This window comes from Amphiprion ocellaris, chromosome 1 (genome assembly GCF_022539595.1).
Source record: "Amphiprion ocellaris isolate individual 3 ecotype Okinawa chromosome 1, ASM2253959v1, whole genome shotgun sequence".
In the NCBI taxonomy this organism is placed as follows: Eukaryota; Metazoa; Chordata; class Actinopteri; family Pomacentridae; genus Amphiprion; species Amphiprion ocellaris.
This window is the reverse complement of record NC_072766.1, coordinates 30819785-30844925: the sequence shown is the minus strand read 5'-3', so window position 1 is coordinate 30844925 and position 25141 is coordinate 30819785. Positions and strand designations below refer to the sequence as shown.

General features: G+C 38.6%; 1 protein-coding gene across 1 annotated transcript; it reads right to left on the bottom strand.

Annotated features, from left to right (window-relative positions):
- Positions 1-3689: 3689 nt before the first annotated feature.
- Positions 3690-13576, bottom strand: lto1 (LTO1 maturation factor of ABCE1). The gene is made up of 5 exons (XM_023281830.3): positions 13439-13576; positions 9720-9825; positions 9394-9464; positions 6493-6610; positions 3690-4365 (listed from the first exon to the last, which is right to left on the bottom strand). Exons 1-5 carry the CDS (start codon positions 13480-13482, stop codon positions 4294-4296), a joined length of 411 nt encoding a protein of 136 aa, XP_023137598.1. The 5' UTR covers positions 13483-13576; the 3' UTR covers positions 3690-4293.
- Positions 13577-25141: the final 11565 nt, after the last annotated feature.

The following is a 25141-nucleotide window of genomic DNA, read 5'->3' as shown; positions in this document are numbered from 1 at the left end:
TAGATGACCAGGTAGTGGACTGGACTATGACGCCTATGTGCAGTGCCATAGGCGCGATTTGGCCGAGACTTTGAAAGTTGCTCAGATCTTCACCACAAACAGAAACAAACTGAACTTTATAACAGAAAGGTTCAGGGTGTCAATGTGGATATGGGAAATCGAGTCCCATTGGCTAATACTGCATAGATTTTTATAAATCTCAGCAGAAGAGATAAAATACTGGCTGATGATGTTGCTGTAATGTCCAAGGAATACAGCTGACAGCAAGGTAACGTAGTGGACATCAATATAGTTCAACATACACTTAGAGCTATTTGGGAAGCATCACAAAACATGTTGGGTGGCATTTATTTATTTATGCAATGTGTCTATGTTCGCTGGGTAAAAAAGTGCCTTCAACCAGCTTGACTTAGCTGTAAAGCTTGCAGTATAGATAATTAGGAACAGAACACATTTTGAAACAATAAAAAATTTGAAGTTGAGGTTGTAAGAGGGTCTTTGATGTCTCCACGTGGCACTCAAAATTCAAGAGTTTGGAAAGTTTGGATTATCTGTTTAGTTTCTTTAATACTCACATATTTGTATTTACTAAGTTATAAATTATAACTTAGTAAGCACAAATTAGACAGGATGAAGGGTCTCCATTAATGATTATAACTTGTAATTATTAATGGAGACCCTTCATGCTGTCTAATCAGACTGTGCAGTCACAATGCCCTCACATATATCCACAGTAAAGAACTGGCAAACTTAATCACAGTCCTCGTCTATGTGGAACTGTTTAAGCCGTAAATGAGTTTCAGATGAATTTTTGAAAGCCTCTTGAAACAGGATGAGGACCAGGGCCTCTGTCACATTAGAGAGAGGTCACTTCAATAACCACAGCATTACATTTACGCATACGGAACAACAGCAGTAACTTCATGAGGAACTTATAAATGATTTCCGTCATGGTGACAGGATCTAACAGTAAGTGAGTACTTCAGATGGGGGACCTGTCCCACACAGTCACAGTCGAGTTGCATATACACCTGGATATTGATGTACTGTAAAAGTATGATCCCTTTACTAAATTCTATATGTTTTTATGCCATACACATATTTTCCAATTTTTCCATTGCACGATCCCAGAGCAAAATATTTGAAGCAGTACGATTATTGTGTGTATGGATGTGTTCTGAATGTGATCTCTGTAATCATTAAAGTAATTACCAGAAGGTGGCAAAAGGTCGAGGAGTAACAATAAAAATACATTGGTTTGAACCATACGTTTCTGTAGATACATTATGTATCATACATAAGAAATAGGGAAAAACATAATATAACATGCAATTCCTTACGCCCTATACTGACATAATTTTCATCGGGCTTCTGGACTGCAACAGCAGAATAGAACTGCTGTAATTCAGTTCTGGCTTTTGGTTTTTGTGCGCCATCCCAAGATTTTCAGTGTCCCCATTGCTCATCTTTTCTCTCTCCTCCCACACCAACTAATAGACAGGAATGGCTGCCCTCCCTGAGCTGATTCTGATGAAGGGTTCTTATGCTAAAGGGGCAATTTGCTCAAGGGAGTTGTTGGGTTTTGAATGTTCTCCACACTTTACAACCAAGTAGCCACCAGAGGGCAATGTAGTAGTAAAACCATAATTTCACCCTGGTCCTAGTCACACCTATGGTCAGTGCTGTGATTATATGAATGTTGAACACACAGAGGGATTGTTACTGACAGTTGAGGTGTTACAATAAATTGGTTTAGGTATGTGGAAAAGTTGTCAGCTTTATATGAAATGCACTACTCATTCATGCTTCTCACCCTTCAACTTTATTTTTAGTTAATAGACAAAACAGACAATTTAATACAACAGATAATTATGTAACAGTGCAAATTGTCTACTTGAAAAGCTAGAGCAGACAAATATTTGCTTGAAAGCTTACATAAACAATAAATTAATTGTAAATGGGCTAATCAATTCACCATTTTTTTGCTGCAGTTTTAAAGTCCATATGGAACATTTATTTGAGATATTAACATGATATGCCACAGTACATCCATGAGATAAGGAAACTTCAGTGTGATTAGTTTGTTTTATAGATGCTATTCATTGTCACAGCTCTGATGTCCTTGTGCCATGAGAAAGAGACACAGCTTGTGATTATGATTTCATTACTGGATCGCCCTCTGGTGGCTAATTCCTTGTAAAGTTCGGAGAACTTACAGTTTTTTCAAAACTCAAGAATTCACTTAAGCAAAGCTCTCCTTAAACAGAAAAAACCCTTCATCAGAACCAGGTTCGGGAGTGCAGCCATGTGCTTCCATTAGTTGGTGCAGGAGGAGAGTTATTTGACATCCTAATAATAAGGAACTACAATAGTCCAGCCTAGAAGTTACAAACGCATGGACTAGTTTTTCAGCATCACTCTGAGACATGGATTTCCTGTTGGTGATATTGCACAGATGAAAGAAGGGTGTCCTAGAAACTTGCTTTATGTGAGTTGAAAGAAATATCCTAATTAAAAAATAGAATTACAGTCAATGCAGACATTATGTCTTTAGTGCTAACAGATCTGTTACATCTGGCCTCATATGCAAATACAGTCATCTGTTATGTCATTTTATACCTTGTTTATGTTTTAAAAAATCATTCAGATTCTTCTGGTTCAGTCACATACACTACCTTTCAAATGTTTGGGGTCACTTAGAAATGTCCTTTTTGAAATAAAAGCAGTTTTTTTCAATGAAGATAACATTAAATGAATCAGAAATAGTCTAGACATTGTAAACCCTTTGCTGTGCAACATGGGTCAAAAGTGACCCAAATCCAATAAAAAATGAGCATCTCCTGAACCACACTGCGCATCAAAGGGTTAATGTATTAAATGACTATTCTAGCTGGAAATGACTGATTTTTAATGGAATATCTACATAGGGGTACAGAGGAACATTTCCAGCAACCATCACTGCTGTGTTCTAATGCTACATTGTGTTAGCTAATGGTGTTGAAAGGCTAATTGATGATTTGAAAACCCTTGTGCAATTATGCCAGGACATGAATAAAAGTGCGGGTTTTCATGGAAAACATGAAATGGTTTGGGTGGTTGCACCAGGATAGCTCAGCTGGCTGAGCAGGTGACCCCTTAATAACAGCTATATCTCCTGATTCAGCAGTCACGGGTTCAAATCCAGCCCATAGCACTGCATGTTATTCCCCCACTCTTCTACCAATGCTTCCTGTCTCTTGCCATTGTCCTACATGAAAAAGGCCAAAAAAAATAATTTTAAAAAGAAATTGCCTGGGAGACTCCAAACTTTTGAACCATAGTGTATAACAGTAGAGTTGAAGCTCTTTCTGCAAATATGGCTGCAGCTGACAGTTATATTCTCAAATAATCAGTGAAAATGTCAGGACAGTAAAAAAAAAAAAAAAAAAAAACATCCATCTCTAAATTTAAACGCTAAAGTTTGTCCAAGCAGCAGACACAAGACCAAGAAGATGTTGGTCAATATGAATCATATTTATGAAACAGTGATATAAATGAATTAGTTACTGAAAATTACTGATTGATCTTTTTGTCCATCTAACAACAATAGCCAAATATTCAAGCTGAGGGTGTGACCTCTGTCCCATGTTGTGAGTTAATCACTGATAATTACTAGACCACAAGGCAAAAGGAGACGACACAAAAATCAGTCAAGTCAAAATGTTAATTTATTAAAGATACAAAGTGCAGGAGGTTGATTTGATTTTAACACAAGCGAATTCTGTTGTGTTTCACTTGTGAAAAAGAAACACATTTCCAAAATCCTTTTTTCCTCAAAATTTCACATAAGGTACTTCATTAAATGCACTTTTCACCACTACTCAAAGCTCCCTCAAGTTTGTCTTGTTGTCTTTGTACAGTTTAGTCACAAAGTCTGTTCACCACTGTCTTGATATTCACTTAAGTTCCTGAGTTCACTGAATCCGGAGTGAATAAAGCCACTCTTTTACCATCAGACAAGCAAAGTCGCAACATTTCTTCGTCCGTATCCCGGTTTCTGGAGTCTTACTGGAGCTCAGTTCCAGACGGTTAAACAGTGCAGAGAGACTGCATCATCTCCTCAGACTGTTCCGGGTTATTGTAGACGGTGACTCTTCCTAATGTTCAACCGACACAGACACAACTTCACACTCCCAGCACTCTAATGAATCCACTGCATACCAATGACATGCTGCTGCATATGAGACTGACAGCAGGCCAGCTTTCCTGTCTTCAGTCTAGGATGCAACTCTGCTCCTTCTCATCAGGACTGATTCAGAATGAGGTTCCCTCAGCAGTTTTGATGTAATCCTTGAAGTCAGTGGGGACACTCAGCATAGAGCAGACCTGCACAGCAGCATACAGAGGTTCACTAGTAAGTAAGTAAAATTGACCTACATAACACCTTTCACAGGTACAAAATCACAAAGTGCTTTACAACAGTAACAAAAGAAGGATAAAAACAAAAAATAATTAAAAGATAATAAATTGTTTAAACGGGAACAACAGCTAAAGTACAGCGCATCAAAAACAATAAACAAATAGAGCGGCTTCAGGTCAATCAAAAGCCTGTCTGAATAAAAACGTTTTCAGCTGACTCATAAAAGCTTCACGAGTCGACCGATCTCCGCTGTAGAAGAGAAGCATGCCACAGCTTTGGTGCAAGAGCTTGGAAAGCAGTCATGGTGGGTTTTGAACTTGGTTAGAGGGACAAGTATTTTTTGCTGGCCTGACCTGAGAGCCCTATTTGGGTTGTCAGGGTGAAGGAGGTTGGCGATACATTGCGGTGATTGGCCAGACAAAGTCTTAAAAGTTAGCACCAGTATTTTAAAATGAACACAAAAATTGATCGGGAGCCAGTGAAGAGAGGAAAGGACTGGGGTGATGTGGGATCTCCGGTTACTTCCTGTTAAAAGATGAGCAGGTGCATTTTGGACCGTCTGAAGGCGGTTTAGAGAGGACTGATTTAAACAGGAAAAAGGGCATTACAGTAATCTAAACAAGATGAAATAAAAGCATGTAAAATCATCTCCAGTTCCATCTTAGATGCTATGGATTTTAATTTAGCTATGTTGCACAGATGGAAAAAACTAGCATGTTAAAAACTGCTGTGCTAGTGCATGAGAGCTACATAATATACAGGAGGGAAGTCAGTCAGAGGTGACAGTTAGTTTTATGAACTCATGGTCAACACTGTGTCAGTTCAGTGAGCAGGAATCTTAACCCTGTTCCTGTACCCCTAACCATTTTTACTCCACCAAGGAACGCAGCGGAGTTATGTGATGATTAGCATACGTTGTCTCTACATGACTGTTGCAGACTTTGACAGTGGAGAGCAGTCACAGTTCTATTTATACTACAATAGGTACATGTTGCGTTGGCGCTCATATCAAACACAGAGAAGCATACAGGGCCCCTGTGGATGTTTGAGAAGCTGTGGCTTTGCATTTTTTAAACAGCAACTGCTTGGAGATTGGGCTGTAGCACCGTATCAACATGAATTTTCTTGGGGTGTGTCGAGCACAGTGGTTAGATATAACACAAGATTCCTGGAAAAATCAAGAACTTTCCATTGTGTTTGGGTACCATCAATGGAAAGTGAGTACAAATTCTAACACCTCCTGCATTCAGCATGGAGTACTTCAATTAGAACTCTTTTAATGATGAACTATAAAGGTGTGCATTATGTAGTCTCCTTGCACAACCTCTCCTCATATACACAACCATTCAAAAATTAGGGGTCACTTAGAAATGTCCTTATATTTGAAAGAAAAGCAGTTTTTTTTCAATGAGGATAACATTAAATTAATCAGAAATACAGTCGACATTTTAATGTGGTAATTGTCTATTCTAGCCAGAAATGGCTGATTTTTAATGGAATATCTACATAAGGAGAAAGAGGCCCATTTCCAGCAACCATCACTCCTGTGTTCTAATGGTACATTGTGTTAGCTAATTGTGTTGAACGGCTAATTGATGATTAGAAAACCCTTTTGCAATTGTGGTAGCACATGAATAAAAGTGTGAGTTTTCATGGAAAACATGAAATTGTCTGGGTGACCCCAAACTTTTGATTAGTAGTATATTTAACTAAACCAAAACATCCTATTGTACAACTGGTCTGTAACTGTTCCTGTACAGTGGCAGTAAGTACAGTTCATTTACATACTATAGCTACAGGTGACTGAACTCTGTGCACTTGTCTGACAGGATGAATCCGACAAGAATATCTGTCAGAAAAATTGTGATTAAATATTTTCTCTAAATGGTTCAGCCCCGTGACTAGCCGTTGTTTGCATCACTCTGAGTGCGGGGTTTTGAGTTAAAGACAGTGTTATATGGAGCACAGTGGAGAGTCCTTGACAGCCAGCGTACTGTGACTGCAACCAGCAACAGTAAACACAGAATGAACAGCTGGTTCTGATTGAGCAAAAACACCTCCATCAGCCCTGGCTGAGACAAGAAATGGAGTACCTGTCTGAACTTGGCTCGAAGCTTCTCTGTGCTATCCTGCAGATTTGTTGACTGTGGATCATCCAGAGGATAGTTTTGGATCAGACCCAGGAGAGCCTCAACTGCTTTTACGCGTTTCCTGACAACACACAAGTTGCACTCAAGTTTAGTTGTAGCGAGTCATTGAACTTAAGCTTTAAACACAAACAGGCTTGTTGACGGCTAATGAACATGAAGAGGTAAACTCTAAACGTTAGTCATTTTCCGATACAAATCACTTCTTTTCTCAGTGGCATGATGATTTTAGTGAAGCCAATACAAATATTTCTGGACTATACTGGCTAGAAATAAATTTTATATTTTAATATGTTTATGCATTACAAATAAAATGTTAAAATAAGACTGTGGTTCAAATGCTGTTTTCTGAAACCTGATGATACAGTTTAAATGTGATTTATCTTGATTGTCATACTCTCAACAACAACAACAAAAAAAAACTCATCAAACAAATCAATTAAACTGGACCATTTCAGCCTCAAATAATAAACCATCTTAAACCTAATAATGACAGCATGTTCGAAAGGCATGTTATCTTTTTTAAAAATCCATTTATCAAAGTCAGAAACTGTAAAAACATAAAGAATCATTAGATATTCAACTGAGGGTCCATGAATGACTCATTTGTGACCAATTGTTCTAAAATCACTTTTTTAAATGTCGCATTTTAAAATCCACCATAAATAAATGAAAAACAAACAAACCAAAAAAAAACTTGCAGGAACCAGATTCTGTAAAAAAAAAAAAAAAAAAAAAAACATTAAACAAAAACAAAAAACAGATTCAGTGCTACTTAGTGCAACCAAGAAGCCAAGAGTGACTTTGTGTCTGAACTGCAGGCTGTGAACTGCAGGCTGTGTTTACATAGAGTGGGCGCTTGGAGAAAGGTTGCATATATTGATTCCAGATTTTTTCAATTTCTGTAACATAAATAATGACGATTTATGGCATTATAAGAGTTTGTACCTCAGAAGTCATTTCTGAGTTCTCCATGTTTGTGCTGTTTCCATAGAGGTGCAGGACTTGATATCACAGTGAAAAATGAGCAGACACGTTTAATTCAATTTATTTAATTTTATTCAATTTTATTTTTTATTTGCAAGTGTGTGTGTGTGTGTGTGTGTGTGTGTGTGTGTGTGTAAAAGTATTTGAGGCCCAAAATAATAAATTAAACAAAAAGAAAAATAATAATAATTCAGATCTACCATCGGTCGGTCATATGATCTACGTAGACGTCCCTCACTCACTGCCCTGACGTGTTTAGACGCTCTGTAGCTCAGCGCTAGCGCCGCTAGTCTAGAAACCGGAGACCCGAGGGAGGACTTCAACAACTGATGGTCCTGATGGTGAGGAGGTTCTGCAGCGGGATTCGTTTATGTACGGTGTATTTTTGCAAGATGACTGATGAAGTGAACATCCTGTGTGTGTGTCTGACTCTACACACGCCTGTCATCAGTTATAGCCGCTAGTTAACCACACAGCTGCTGAGAGGATAAAGTCTGCCAGGTTTCTTTTTGTTTCTATAGGTTTCTGTTGTCATGGGCAAAGTGCATCAGAGAGATGTATTATTTTACTGTCAGTGAGTTGCAGTGTGTTTCCTGTGTTTGTAGAGGCAATGAGGCATAGGTTATGTTATTTCACTAAAACTATGTACATGCATTTTCAAATAATTTTGGACTATTACAGTATAAATACAATAACAATAATATTAGAAGAATTTGAATTGTGATTTTCTCAACCTCTCATTTAAAGATATCAATACTTGTTAATCAATAATCAATCAATCAATAATATTATTAAGTGTTTATATGGATAAATTAAATATAATATGCATAAATATAAAATATATAAATTCTTTAAAACCTTGCTTTCTTGTGCAAAATGTTTAGTCAAACTGTATAAAAGCACAAACACATTCAAATACATGATTTCTGTATCATTTAGGGTTTTTTTCTACTTAATTATTAGCACTACAAATAATAAAGGGCAGATTATGAATCAGCACCATGGAGCAAATCCGTGGCTATACAGTATATGTCTTGAAAAGGTATGAAATTTAAAAGCAAGGACTCCAGGAAGAGTAGCCACAGTTAAACAGTCCAGTGTCTAAAGGTGATCTAAATTCAACTTCAAAATAATAACACATTGTCAGTGTCACTGAAGGGCCCAACAGTGGCCACATCAGAGTTTGAACCACTGACCTTCTGATCACTAGTCCAGAGACTTAACCATTGCACCATTGCATCCATGTTACATTCTTCATGAATATAGGTTGCTACAATTCAGCCAGCTATATTGTAAGGTATGTTTCTGTATGGTGTTTCAAATTCGTGCTCCATGTGCTCCCTTTTAACTTTGAGCACCTGCCCCTCCAAAGGCCTCTGCACGGCCCTGAAAATGAGCCTACAGTGGTTAAAAATGTGACAGGAGCAAAAAGTTCCCAGAAACTCCTTGGAGTTCAGAGGGTTAAACTCTGTTTGGTTATCGCTGTGTGATCTTTAATCTGAAGAAATTTTGGGTTCAAGTTATTTGTACAGTGGCACACAGAGGTTAGCTAGCATGCTAGACCTGCTGTGCTATAATGCAGGAGAGCTTCATCATTAACAGGACACAGACTTTGAAAGTGGAGAGCAGACACAGTTCTAGTTACACTACAATAGGTACATGTGGCATTGGCCCTCACATTGAACAGGGCCCCTGTGGATCTTTCTGAAAGGTTGTGGCTTTGCACTTTATATATAAACATTTGTGTCAAGTCTGCAGATTATAAGATAGACAAGAAAAGAGTCACTATCAGGGTCCTTCTGTAAAAGGCTGAAGTATAAAATTCTTGGCAGACATGGATATTGTCTGTGGAGAACATACCTTGATTTGAGATCTGTGTTATGTTGAAGGAGACATTTCCATGTGATGGCGAACCCATAATAGAAGGAAATCTGTCACAGGCCAGAGGACAAGAGAAAATAAACCAACCTGAGCGGATTTAAAGCAAAACAACTTTATCATATATCATATGAGCCAACAGGCTGCTGAACCATGACCTGAGCATGGATTTAACATCAGGCTCTGAGACACAGGATGGTGATGGCGGGCAATGCACACAGGATGGGGGGAGAACATGGCTCAATGAGAATATAAGCCAGATAACAACCTGTATACCTTTGACTTAAACAACTCCAGAGTGTCCTCACCTCAGAGGACAGCTTGGCCCCGTGAGAGGCTCCATGTCTACGGCCGTCCTGTAGTCCTCGACGGGCTCCCCTCTCAAACCCCTCCTGGAAACCCTCTCCTCTGAACCTGGAAAAGACCCACACTTAGCTGCAGCTTGTGTTATTTGAATATGTTGGATGCAGTCTGGTGATAGGAACAAAAAATATGATTTGTAAAAATCCACCTAAGGTTCTTATTTTAGACAGCTGATGTTACAAAATGTACACTACCATTCAAAAGTTTGGGGTCACTTAGAAATGCCCTTATTTTTGAAAGAAGAGCAGCTTTTTTTCAATGAAGGTAACATTAAATCAATCAGACATACAGTCTAGATATTGTTAATGTGGAAAATGACTATTTTATCTGGAAAAGGCTGATTTTTAATGGAATATCTATATGCAGGTACAGAGGCCCATTTCCAGCAACTATCACCCCTTGGTTCTAATTGTACATTGTGTTAGCTAATCGTGTTGAAAGGCTAATTGATGATTAGAAAACCCTTGTACAATTATGTTAGCACATAAATAAAAGTGTGAGTTATCCTGGAAAACATGAAATTGCCTGGGTGACCCCCAACTTCTGAATGGTAGTGTATGTTCTTACAGATTGTGTCACTTTGACTTTAAATCATAAGTTGAATGAATGTCAAGTTGTGAGTTCACTCAAGTCATTAAAATAAGTTCAGAAGAAACGAAATTAGCATATAAACAGTAGTGTATGTTTATGACACCTTTAACACACATGCAAATACAACCCAACTAGCAACTGTACTAGAGAAGATGACACACTGGCTCAATTATTCATGTCTCAGATCAAACGTAAATAAGACAAAAGGTCTACTTTTCTTTAAGAAACATGTTCAACAAAATTAATGTTTGCTAAAAGGTGTTCCACTCTGCTATCACCGACTTTGGTGCTCCAGCCTTCGCATTTTTTTTCTCAAGTACGCATTTCCAAAGTGCTATTGTGTGTTTTCTATTTTGTATCTTTTGTGTTCTTTTGTGTACAATTTTGTCACTATCCTGCACTGTCTGCAAATTGCATTGTTTTTGCTCTGATCTGCCAGAGGATTAAAGGCTAACTACTGAAATGACCGTTTAAAGCGTGGCTCTGCTGCAACATATTCGAGGTGGTGTTATGGAACAAATATCCTGAGCTCGTGTCTGTTGGAATGAACCACGCATCGATACGTAGATGTATAAACAAGCCATAGAAGTTTCAATGCACATGTACCAAAATCTGTTCATTTACAGCTATACAGGTCATTCCAGATGGAGGACATTTTACGTCCCACCAGTGGCCTGCACAGACATTTTGGGGGTCAGGTGCCCAGTGGGACAAAAAGGGCACCTTGTGTGGCGTATAGAACCACTGGCTGCCTTGATACAACAGTGTGAGATTTGAAAGAATAAAAAAATCAGGCACACATTTTCTGTAATGACATTTATTTTAACATCCTTATAATAACCCACAAGGGGTCAATAAAACACTGTACCGTAACATTGTAAATGACATCATAATGAAACAAATGACCTTTAGAAAAGTGGCCTGCTGTAGCTCCCTATCTTTGTCTGTCTTGATCCTTTCCCTTCTGGGCATGCTGCAATTGGTAAATTACAAGAGAGCGACAATATCAAGACTGATTCCTGACATTAGGCTACAACAAGGCAGAAAGCTACTTTTTCTTTTTGTCATTTAGCAAATAAGTCACAGCAAGTGTTGCTGCTACCTAATGTAGGCTAATAGTAAACCTACACAAACTAAATATTCAGTTATAGTATACTGATCATATGCTGTACCAATTCACCAAATAACATTGGTTGTGTGGTCATCGTCTTCACATTACGTCAATTAATTGATTATTATTATGGGTAGCGTCGAGCTTGTTAAGCAGGCAGGCAGTTGGCTAATTTAGGCAAGGTTGTTTAGCGCTGCATGAGACAGGCTACTTCACAACGGAGACAAATAAATGCACCGTGTGGGTTGGCAACTGAGGCTTATAAACAATACACATTCATTTACGTGTTACCTGGTTGGTGGCTACAGTCAGGGTGGAGATGCCTGTGGGCTGTGCAGCTGCTGCTACGCATGTGTCTGCTCCTCGTGCTCACGTTACGAGATGGGTCGGGGCGAGTCACGGCACGGCACAGCATGGCATGGGTCGTGTGGTGTGTGTGTTCCTCTGTGTGTGCGTTTAAAGTTTAAATTTTTAAAAAAAGTTGAGACGCTGAGGGCACCTGCTTGATACTGAGGGCAAGGGGCAGGGACTCTAGCACCACCTGGTGTCTGTCTGTGCATGCCACTGTGTCCCATCCATCAAATTTCAAATAATCCATGTGCAAAATACTAAAACATGCAGCTGTTGTAAGATAAGATAAGATAAAGTTCTTTATTTCTCCCCACTCCAGGGGAAATTTACATTGTTACAGCAGCTTATGTAACAGTGGACGTAGTGATAAGAATAAAATAATAATAGAACAATAGTAATAATATTTACAGTATATACAAGGGTGAGAGATGAGGATAAAAACTCAGAGAAAAGAATGTTTGAAAATACCAAAATCACCGTCCGTGTTTCGCTCACACGGTGATTTCTGTTGCATTGTGCGCTCACTTCCACTTTTGATGACGTATTGTGCTCAGACGATTCATTGTTAATTGCGGCCCTACTTGAAATGAAATTTATATGTCGTTTATTTTGGCATTACTTTTTTCACTGATGTCTCTTGTAATTGTGGGATTTTTTTAAAATCAACATAATATATTAAATAATAATTATTATGCATGGAACTTGTGTCTATTTTTCATATTTTGATAACACTGTCAGCCTTGATTGAATGTCTCGCTCTACCTCATGCAACCGTGTTATGCATATTATCAGGGTAAGACAAATTGTTTTGACTTTTTTCCATCAGTCAGTTTGTCCTCTTAGTCAGCAGTAACAGCTAGCTAAACATCTAGCTTCTACTTCTGAGAAAAAGCTAACATTAGCATGGATTAGCAACCTTGTAACTGTGATTAGAGTAGGGTTAGCAAACAACAAATGAAACGTATGTAAAATGGTACCATTGATGTGTAAGCCGAGCCAATCAAGCCTTTGATAGTGTATTACCTATTATTGATTAATATGGAGCAGAAAATTGTAAAAGAGAAGATTTATTTTTCAAAGATTTTGAAGCCCAAATGGAATGACCCATACACCGATCAGTCACAACCTGTGGAACTCTGTAGCTCCTGATGTGTCTGATCAGCTGCTGCATCTTGTGGACAGGACAAAGCCACAGACTGTCAGAAACATCCACAGGGGCCCTGTGGTTGTTCCAGTTCTCTGTGACTGACATGTACCTATTGTAGTATGAATAGAACTGAGTTGATCATTGAATAGGAAACCATGAACTGGTCTCTAACCACGCCACTCTGTATTTCTGTACGTGGAACTCGAACAGCCTTCCACACGTCTGATATAATGTACTGACGTAGTAACCAAGAAGTCCTGAGTACTGCTTCGTTTTAAGCTGCTGTACTACCAGAAACCAGACACGCTTTACGGTCAGCAGTTCACACAAACTCCTAGTAGCTCCGTTACACCTGGACTTTATGACAGGGACCGGGACGCTAATTGGTGAAACGCTTTCTGGTGCTCTGAATCAAGAAACATGACTGTCACCATTTAAAAAACGCTGTCAGCGACAATATTTACCGTTCATCCGCCAACAGGATGCTGTCAAACAGATCGTCCGCCATTTCTGCAGCTGGTGGCGCTTGTTGTGCAGGAAACAGAGCAGGACTGTGTTCCGCTCCACTGCGCCCTGCAGACCGCGGTGCTGCCCCCTGCAGGCCGGAGGTACGTAGGACTCTGTCAGTCACATTGTGGACTGAGTGTGACCTCATCACCCAAACACAAGAAAGCAACAAACAGACAAACAAATCAAGGACAACAGTGCAATTTACACACATCTCATCTGTGAGGTGAGCTCATCTTTAAGCAGTTTATTCAAGTAAATAAACTGGGACATTCTAAACCAATGATATTTGTCACCTATGTCCTTTTATACTAAGTGCACAGTCAGGGATCCATGGATATAGATACGTTATCAATGAAATGGAGAAGAAATATGCTCCAGCTTAAAGCTGAAGAAAAGCTTCTTCACACTGCTGCCACAAACACGAGTGGTCTTTCGCCTTCTGTGTCACCCTGTTAAAACCGACCATACACTCCAAAAATAATGTTTCAGCTCCACAAAAAAAGGTTAAACAATAGTTTGCACCATTCCTTTTGAGGTATGACAACTTCTAATGAAATTAGTTCAGCCAAAAAACTACAGTGAGTCACTGGAATTAGTTTTTTTTTCTCAACAATCAAAGGTATTTTTCATGCATTCTTGACAATACAACATTGTTCAGGCATGTTAATGGTATGAGAGGAGACCTAAAATCCTAAACTTAAGGTGAGATAAAAAAAAAAAGTTAGCAAGCCTATTTCATTGAGTAACACCAGTTTAACTTCTTCTTCTTGTCATATTTTATTTGAATACTTTCTGTACATCTTGGTCTGTCAATTTATTAACAACATGTTCAATGAATTTGAAAGGGGGAAAAAAGTTTACCCAGTTTAACCCCTGGTTCTTAAAACATTGACTATGCGACAAGCTGAAAAAACATACTGCCATTTCAACCAAACCACTCTGATCTGGCATTGCAAAGAAGCCTTTCTGGTTATGGCTTTGGATTTAGATGAATAAGTCTATTGGTTGCTTTCTGGAATCTGTCCTCTAACAGCAGAGAGCACTGTAGGACAAGTGAAGGGGTGACAACTGACCTGTCCACTCGGAGAGGAAGTTAAATGAAAAAATGAACAGCTCCGGTTGTTCATCACTGGTGGTGATGTGATGTAGCCTTTGAAATCAGATGGTCCTAAACAGTTCTAAGTCCAGCAGTGTTTTATATTGATACTACTTGGAAAGTGTTGTCATGTTTTCTCTCTGGCAGCTGTGAAAACACAGCTGGTTTTGGATATGGAACCATCAGCAATGCTAACTCAGATTAATGATTGAGTTCTGCAAATATTTCTCTGAGGCAAAGGCTCACGGTTCTTTCAGTGGGTGGAGACACGTGCAGCAGTCTGAGAAGCAGAGGGACTTATCTGTCTGGAACATGCTGACATCTTTTTTAGTCACCTCTACCAACACTCCGAGGAAATGAATAACAAAATGATTTGTTAAGTTGTGGCCCTGGGCTAAAAAAAGAAAAAAATGAAGAAGAAGCTTTCCCGAATCCCCCATTTTTTGTACATTGTGTATGTATTATGTGACATGTATATGTATATGTACCACTTCAGTACTTAAATATATACACTACCATTCAAAAGTTTGGGGTCACTTAGCAATGTCCTTATTTTTGAAAGAATAGCTTTTTTTCAATGAAGATACATTAAATGAATCATAAATACATTCTAGACATTGTTAATATGTTAAATTACTATTTTAGCTGGAAACGGCTGATTTGTTTCGTGTTGAAAAGGCTAACTGATGATTCGAAAACCCTTGTGCAACTATGTTAGCACATGAATAAAAGTGTGAGTTTTCATGGAAAACATGAAATTGCCTGGGTGACCCCATAGAATGTATAATAATCTTTATTATAATATATAAATAAATCCTTATTATGCAGTCTGTTGGTGACCCCAAACAGACTTCTCATGATGCAATGTTAGAAAGTTAAAACTTCCCAGAGACTGCTCTTTTTATTATTTTAAAAATGGTTATGGTGAAAACTTGCTGTTGATCCTTTCCTAATAATCACAACAATTCTATATATGTCAAAGGTTTATATTTCAACAGAAGACGTATAATTTATCTCACTGTAACTAGGAACTACTTCACAGTTTGGTTCTCACCCGGGTGGAAAATGACTTTTACGGCTGAGGCTGCAAATTCTCAGTGTTAAATGAAGAAGAAACTCCATAAGCTTAGAAAAAGTAAAACAAAAGCAAGTCTGTCTGTAACCATCATCCATGTGACTTGTTGATTTCACTGAAGATCTTCAGTTTATTGAAGTACTTTTTCTTGGATGTTTACTTAATTTAACTAGTAATCAGCTGAGGTACACTTTCACAAATCACAAGATGAGTTTCAAGTAGTTGTTGAACCTGTGAACATGGTGTAGCAGTTAGCTTGTGGTAGATGTGATAAATTGAAATTTTGTTTAATTTAATTCACCACGACCATACATCTAAAATGATCCACTGAGACTAGAGAGTCCCCTTGAGCAGTACTTGGTGACAGTGGGGAACCAGACACCAGACTCTTTTATTTTTCATTTTCCTTAATTGTTATCATCTGAAATGATTACATGTAACATTAAATCTGGTGCACACTCAATTAAAACTTGCTTACAGTAGGTTCCTGTTTTGTAGCACATACCATACAGAATCTCATTACCATACAAAAAAGTTTTTTAAAAAAAATATTTTTTTTTTAAAAACACACCAAAACTAACAAAACAACAAAGTATAAACAGCTACATAAAAGAGGAGATGACTGACAGGAGAGAGTAAGATAGTATATGTGGTTTGAATCGGTGGCTCCAAGTTTGTCTTTCCAATACAGAGTGTTTATAAACGTTTATAAATTATCCCTGACATTAAGAGTCAGTATTGGAATAAGTGTTCTCATGATGCTCTCCTGCCCTCTGTTGTGTTTTGGATGTAAAACAGTAATTGTTGGAGGGAGGTTATTGTTCTGGATCTGAAAGGTCAGGTTTAGGTGAAGGTTAGGGTTAGTGGTTATGGTAGGTCTCCACAGAAAGTTGTGTCACTATAATGGACTCTGAAGGAATGGCAACATGAGTGTGTGTGATGTGTTGTGTTTTGTTGCCACTGAACACGTGTGAACTGAAAACGTCTGGCAGGACTCCAAAGCAGCACAGCTGTTCAAATGGCAGCTGCACTGCACTGTTTGTATGCACAGAGTGTTTGAGGCAAAGAAAGGGAAAAGCTTCTCTACAAGTCCATTGTGATTATTTGAAAGAGAGCTGGGTAATCTTATCTGTCAGTCACAAATGAAAACTGGTTATCTCACTTCAGTGAGCAACTTCAGGTTCTCTCACAGGGTTCCACTATCAGAGCAGACTGACTAGATATGGGTAATTTCAAAATTGGAGGGCATTTGGGCTTCAAAATCTTTGAAAAATTAACCTTCTCTTTTACAATTTCTGCTCCATTTTAATCAATAATAGGCAATGAACTATCAAAGGCTTGATTGGCTCAGCTTACACATCAATAGTACCATTTTTATTACATGTTTTATTTGTTGTTTGCTAACCCTACTCTAATCATAGTAACAGGGTTGCTAATCCATGCTAATGTTAGCTTGTTCTCAGGAGTAGAAGCTAGATATTTAGCTAGCTGTTACTGCTGACCAAGAGGACAAACTTACTTATGGAAAAAAGTAAAGAAATCAGTTAAAAGAATTTGTCTTTTCCTGATAATATGCGTGACAGGGTTGCATGAGGTGGAGTGAGACATTCAGTCAAGGCTGACAATGTTATGAAAATATGAAAAATAGAAGAGAGGACATAGCTTTGCTCTACCCAGTCTTTTGGAAAACTGTTTGATGATGTTCATTCCAGCCTATCATATGATTCACAGTTTTCTTCTTCTCCTACCAGCTAAAAATGTTATGCTAACAGGGTTGAGTGTATGTTGTGGGACACGCATTCCATGCATAATCATTATTATTTAAAATACTATGTTGATTTAAAAAATGCTCCCATAATTACAAGAGACATCAATGAAAAAACAATACCAGAAAACTGTATGAGAAGTAGTGAGAGAAAAGATAGAACAAGTCATGTTGATTTAATCATAACATTTGTATTCAAATCCAAGGAACCTCACTGAATGTAGTGACTATTCAGAAATATACAGAGATTTGAAGATAGGGTTTGAGAGAACTTTCAGAACTAACAGTAAGGAGGTCTTGCTTATTTTTTGCTTGAAAAAAGTCTTGGCCACTCAGAATATAACATCCATGAAACGATTTATTTATGTCTGCTTGATTTCAAAAAGCAGTACAGCTGTGTCAGTAAAGTAGGGATATTGGATGTTGAATTTTCTAATAGACCCCATTGGAAATATATATGATGCAAATAAAATAGAGCCTCAGATGGAGCCCAGGGGAGCACCACAACAGTCAAAAGTAGAGGAGAGTGAAAAATCTGCCAAACTGATGCCTGACAGTTGACCTTATTAAAAGCAGAATAAAGATCCAGCAAAATAAAAATGGTGTGATTTCCGGAGTCCGAAGAGAGTACTGAGACAGACTTGACTCTGTACTGTGACGCTTCTTAAAACCTGCGTGGAATTTATCCTTAGTATTGTTTGCATCCTAAAATAGGAATGTGTCATGATAACACAACCTCCTCCAGGATCTTACAGTAAACAGATTATTTTGAAACTTGTTGGAAGCTGCTTAGTCTGGCTCAATTTCTGCTTATTGTCTGTTGATTGTCACTGAACACTGTATGGTTCATGTCATCAAAGCATCACAATGGTACAGAGATAGAATGCAGGATACCATTTTTCCATGAGTAGCCCATTGGTTTGCAAACAGTCAAGCAGATAATATACACTGTGCTACCAGCAGCCCTACACTAGCAAAAACGCAACATACCCCTAAAATATGAAACTATTTGTTGACAAGCCAGTAAGTCCACAACAGCTATTAAATGACTGAAGACATACTGATTGATGTGAATGGCATCCCAATACGTAGTATTATGAATAGATTACATGGCTGCTTGTCCATAGTATTCGTAAGGGTGAAACCACAGAAAATGATCATTAACTCTGCAGCTTGACGAAACTCTACAGAGCGTTTTGGCATCTTTCAGTTCAATGTTCTGTTTTTCATCTCTGCAGTTTTGGTTCTATGTTCCACTACTGGCACTCTAATAGCATGACAAGCAAACAGCAGCCAGACACAGTTTGGGCTGCTTGTGTTTACAAGCTGGTAAACACAATGGAATATCTTCATTTGCTTTTCCTCTGCTGTTTTAAATAGTCCCTTGGGGACAAATAAAGTTATCTGAACTGAAATGAATAATGCTGCTTTGAATAGGCAACTATTTAGGAACACATTTGATCCTGTTGTGTTGTGTGTCATACACACCAAGGGGAATGGCCTAATAAACAATACTGCTGGTGGTTTCACATGGGTTCACTGGTCTACAGGGAGACGTAACATGCCAGGATATGCAGCAGTGATATGCTGTATTACCTGTATTTTTCATAAATAGAGAGATATATACCTGTGAAAGTGCCACATACAAACAAGATGTCCTTTATCCTTTGGAAATATCAATTGTTAACATAGCAGATTATTAGAAGTATTATTATTTTTGTAGATATTAGCAATTGTTTATCATTTTTCTTTAAATCTTCAAATGTACACTATTTGTTTTTGAGAGAAAAGCATTTTTTTCAATGAAGATAACATTATATTAATCAGAAATACAGTCTAGACATTGTTAATGAAGTAAATGACTATTCTAGCTGGAAATGGCTGATTTTTAATGGAATATCTACATAGAGGTACAGAGGCCATTTTCCAGCAACCATCAGTCCTGTGTTCTAATGCTACATTGTGTTAGCTAATTGTGTTGAAGGGCTAATTGATGATTAGAAAACCCTTGTGCAATTATGTTAGCACATGAATAAAAGTGTGAATTTTCATGGAAAACATGAAATTGGGTTACCCCAAACTTTTGAAAGGTAGTGTATGTGAAGGTCAGATTTATTAGTTATGATTACTTATTATATTTATTTACTTGCATTTTTATTATCTGTACAGTAACACACCACATGAGTGTCCACTATACTGTCCAACAAAAATGAAAGTTAAAAATAAACTGCAGTGCTGTCTGATGCCACAACATTTTTCAATGAATTGATGCTATATTGTCTGAAATGTTAGATTTGACACACATATTGCATCTCACCATGCAACTGCATTCTCAGTCTTCTATTATATTATCTGTAAAACTTTATTCAATAAAGTACTTGGTCATGCTAGACAATAAATGCTGTGCTACTTAATAAAGTTTCAGTAAACTCTGCAGGGATGATCTAAAAGATTGTAAAGCTGACAATACATCAATGCTTGTTTCCACAGCTGCCTTAAGTGGCCCAAAAATGATAGAAAAGTAGAAAGCCTTTTGATTTTTCATTTTTCAAACCCCTGTTGGCTTTACATTTGAGGGAGTCTCATCCTCAGAGAAAGGACTTCAGGGTTGTAATCTCTACCTCTGTGCATTCTTCCTGAATTTCTTTCATTCACATCACTCTTTGTAATTTACGTTTTACATAACTTTCAAATTCATTCCTAAACGGCTGCAATGAAGCTGCACTATAGTAACCTGTGTCTCTGTCACAGAGATCAGAGGTTATCGACAAGGTGATAAACACAGCAAACAGACAACTTCAAAGGAAGGAGTTCTTCCTATGTCATCAGAGGTGTGTGTGTGTGTGTGTTTTGTGTTGTTATGCTCAATATAAATAAGTTGTACAATGGCATATGCACCACTCTACCCTCCCACCCCCTGCCAGGTGAAGGGCAGGGCTGTGATAGGCTGAACAAACACAAACAGGATTATTCTTTTGGCCTGTTTGGTCAAGATGACAAAAATGTCTACAGGGACACAACAAACATGAACGTATGCAGAGGTTAAACTGGGCTGTCTGCAGCTCAGCACCATAAAATATAGCTCCCTTGGAATATTAGGTCTAATAACTTCAGTCCACTTTCACAAGATTTCTCTTTCAGTGAGTTTCTTCAAAAGCCACATTGCAGATCAACCCCCTCTCTGTCAGATGGTGCAGATTGGATGGATAGATGGACATTAATGTCGGGAGAGAAACAATGAGGTGACAGTAGAGTTTGGCATCAAAAATAAAAGTTGGCGCTGAAAACAAAACATGAAAAGAAAAAGACTACATGGTTTATATCTGGAACCTGCAGAGGAAGGAGATTGTGCAGAAACTCTCAGGGCCACACAGACGTCGTCATCTCGACCGCCTGCCGCCCGACAGAGAACATCATCGCATCTGCGGCTTTAGAAAACGACAAAACCATCAAGCTATGGAAAAGCGACTGCGAAACCTTTTTTTTTTCTTTGGATTTTTTGGGCCACTCGTGTTCTTTTTTTTTCTTAATTTTTTGATTCTACATTTTGTTGTCAGACAAGCGAACCTTTTTTTTTTTTCTTTTTTCTAATGGAAAATCCAGGAGTTTTAAATCTGCTTTAAAACAGCTAAAGCACACACGTGTGAATGCTGAGCTGATGGTCTGTAGCGCTCCACATTACTGATAGAACACAGGTTTTGTGTCTTACTCGCTGGTCTTACCTCAATTTTTGTGTGATTTAAGGGCTTGGATTGAAAAAAAATATCTGGCATTGCAAAAAATTCCACTGAAAAAATAACACACATTTAAATTATTTTATTTTAGCTTTTATGTGCTTTTCAATGACCATTTTCAGATTGTTTTCATTATATCTGCCTCTTACGCTGTCAGTATTTTTTGAGTGTCGCTAATTTCATTTTTTGTTTTTTAAATTTACTTATTCCAGGCTACTTTGTCATTATTCTGGCCACATAAGAAACATCCCAGAAACTGACATGGAGCCCTCCTTTGCTTTCACAGCTGAATACACACTTGCCCCATATTCTGCTTCAATAACACATGGGTTGATTTTTACCATATACTATTTAAAATAACATAGACTGAATTCATATCAGTAATGTCTCGTCCTTCGGCAGCAGCCTCACATACTGATAGACAGGAGAGTACATCTGGAGAATGGCTTTACTGTCAGCAACTCTACATTCAGAGCAGATGGTTGTCAGCACACATCAGCTGTTGTTAGTTTATGTACAGTCAGCCAAATGATCAATCAAATCAATAATAGGCCTATACTTCCACACATATCTATACATTGTTTTTGATTCCAGTGTAGGCTTTTGTCAGTGGAAACATTTTGTCTGTGACTGTTTCTGAAGCTCCTTATACATGTGAACCTATGGCAAACCTGAAACCCCTGGATACATGTGAGCTCCCCAGGCTCTCCAATCTAAATAAATCTTCTGGAGCCAGCTAGATTTGTTGTAACAGCAGGTTTATTCCACATCTGCATTAATAAAAAATAAGAATAGAGGATGTGGAGGCAGACACAGAGAGACACACTGGAGACTCAGATGACTTTGGTTGAGAGTGAAGTTTACTGATATCAGGAGAAGTGACACCGTCAAAGCAGCAGTACATGGAAGCAATGCCAGCATCAGTTCTGAGGATTCTCCCTGATCTTTGGGTATATATTGCAGTTGGGAGAAAGTCATATTTTGATTACCGAACAAAACGGAGACAAGTAGTCTGTGTGGTCATGACAGAATAGACAACATGTAACTTCCTGCAGTGTCTGCCTCTCTAGAGGCCATTATGACCTTAGAAAGGGGAAAGAGTAAAAATAGTTGTGTATATTTTGAACTTTCTATCAAGCTCAGGTAAGAAGTTGTGCTGAACTTTTATGTGATGTAACAGTATTTAACATATTTTTTCTATAGTCCTTCACAGATGTGTTACCCATAATCCCTTGCTATTACTACTCTGTGCAAATGTGCAGTTTTTTGACAGCAGATGGTGTAGTTGCACCATTCTGGGGGATCATCAGGGACTTTTGAAGTAGGTTCCAGTCTTTCTGCAGCCACACGTGCGATCTCGTGCAGCAGCAGAGGACATGCCCACACAGCGCTGTGTGCCAGACAGGTGCAGGGATGTGTTTACACATGTTAGCAGCTGTGTTTGTCAGTCAGGAAAGTGCTGGAAAATGCATCCAACTACCAAACGTGACCATGTTTACTCATCAGGTGTCAGTGAAAGTGTGGAAGGAGATGTTTTTAACCCCATATACTGCAGACCTGCTGGGGCTGGTTGCGGAATCCTGCAAGTCAACAGGTTGTTTGTGGTCTTTGAATACAAAATATTAGGAAAGACATTTATGAATGTTGATTATATTGTATTATTTGTTATCCATTTGAGCTTTTAGCTGGCATTAATCAACAGATGGATTTATTTCAGATATAAAGAGGGATATTGCAGCTGCCACTATGAGTGCAGTGATCCATCATCCTCTGCATGCTGATAACAGTCACCAGATGTTCCCCTTCAAACTAGTGTTTACAGCTGAGTTTTTATGTCAAACTTTGTCTGTTTCCAAAGTTGAGAATTATTCAGCTCAGCCCACATGTTTTTCTCAGTCTGGACAATATGTAGCAACAAGTTTAATATATTTCAGAAGTTTCACAACTGGAGATGAATGTAGTGTTTTTCACTGGTTAGGATCTCCAGATTGTCATGAGCGCACTGCACCCAAAAACCTTTAGCTATGGCAAGTTGTCCGCCACAGGAGTTGCTTTGGTTCCAAGCATGCAGTTCCAATCCGGTGTCCAGGATTTCTCAGCCCTGCCACTAGATGGCGATGCATCATTTAAAGTGACACTATGGAAGCGCAGAAGCACAATCTTCAATTTTAGAATTTCTCTGATCCCACTTCCAGCTTCTTCACCATTACTTTGCCCACCTCCATCACCTACCTTTGTTGACTACCATCTCCACCTCCTCAAATTAGACCACAATTCCACCCAGGTCCAGTATTATCTGGGGAGTGAGCGAGATGTAGAGATGTAAAGATTTATTAAAACTTATCTCTTTGAGTGTCCTGAGCAAGAATTCATTTTCATTCATCCACACTGTGTGTATGCATTCATCACATTTAAAACTCAGTGTATTGACCATTATCGCCAGTGTTGCAGATGGAGAGTTGCACGGCTTAGTAGCCATATCACTAAAACATGTCAGAAACCATCTGGCATTAGCGGAACATTTTCACTCTGTCCGCCTCCCTCCATTGCTGAGAGCTGTGAATAACCAGAACTGCTGGGTCTCACCACTGACAGCTACTGGGAGGTCTCTTCAGATTCTTGTCTGACAGCGAGGGTCCTCCACTCTCTCTGGAGAGCCCCTTCACCTCCAGCTACCAGAGAGCAAGGCCTGAGCCCTGGACACACATACTGGACACTCACACACGCACACACACACGCACACACACACACACACACACACACACACACACACACACACACACACACACACACACACACACACACACACACACACACACAATTATTCCAGACAAATTATGGACAACACTGGGGGGATGTTTCAGCCTCCATGTGGTCTGCAAGGGGAACATTTAACTCATTGTTGCCCCCTAATCCTCACCTCCACCCTTCCTGTGACCCCCCGCTGACAGCTCCCAACCCCCCTTCACTTCACCACCATATCCTCCTTGGTAAAACTGTAAATTAAATTGAAAGCTTGACATTTTGAAATGCACATTTTAATATTTTTAGAGAAATTATTTGCAGCAGCACCAACAGAGGTTTTTTTTTGTTAGTTCTGTTAACATTTACCATATTTCATGTTGTCCAAAAACCTAATTTCAGAATGTAATCTGATCGTCACATTACTCTAAAGGTATATCCATCTTTATTTTCCCCCTTCTTTCTTTATTTGTATGTCGCCATTCTTTTTCTGTGTTGATCACAAGACTAAAAGAACAGGAGGGAAAAAGAAGTAAGAAACGATCTTGCTCAGGGACGTAGAGGTCAGAGGTCAGACTGGGGTGAGCTGGGTTGGGCGGTAACGAGAGACTGACCCTCATTAGATCCAACTTCTGATGAGACGACAATGAGAGCTGATGAGGACAGTCAGGTGTAATGAGCAGCACAACAACACTGGTCAGGGAGCAAGCAGACAGAGCCCAGGCAGCTGCCATGTTCACATCTGACACAGGGTCTATCTAAAGTGGCTCAGAATAATTTGGATTAATTTACAGTCAATATTGTCTCTTTTTTCTTGTTATGAATGCAGATGTGTCTTGAAAATGATCCAGGCTAACGAATCCCAGAATTTCCTTTTAATGCTCTGGAGTTACAGGAAACTTGGTGATTATGAGGTTATACTAGGGAATAAATTATTGTCACGGTCACATTACAAACATCTTGCTTTGCTGCCTGATAGTATGGCACCAAGAATAATTAGCGCTCTCAAATCCCTCCAAAGACATTTTAAAAATTGAATTAGGACTTATTAAATATGTGAAAAAGTAAGAGAACAATGACTGTGTAAGATTGGACTATGTTTAATAATCAGCACTATAATTAGCACTGCTCTCAATAGACCACACACACACTCACATAATGACAATTAGCCAACTGTCAGATGCAATAAGACAAGTGCAATTCATTCATTCATGTAAATATCTTTAAATTTGTGTTTTTTTGTAA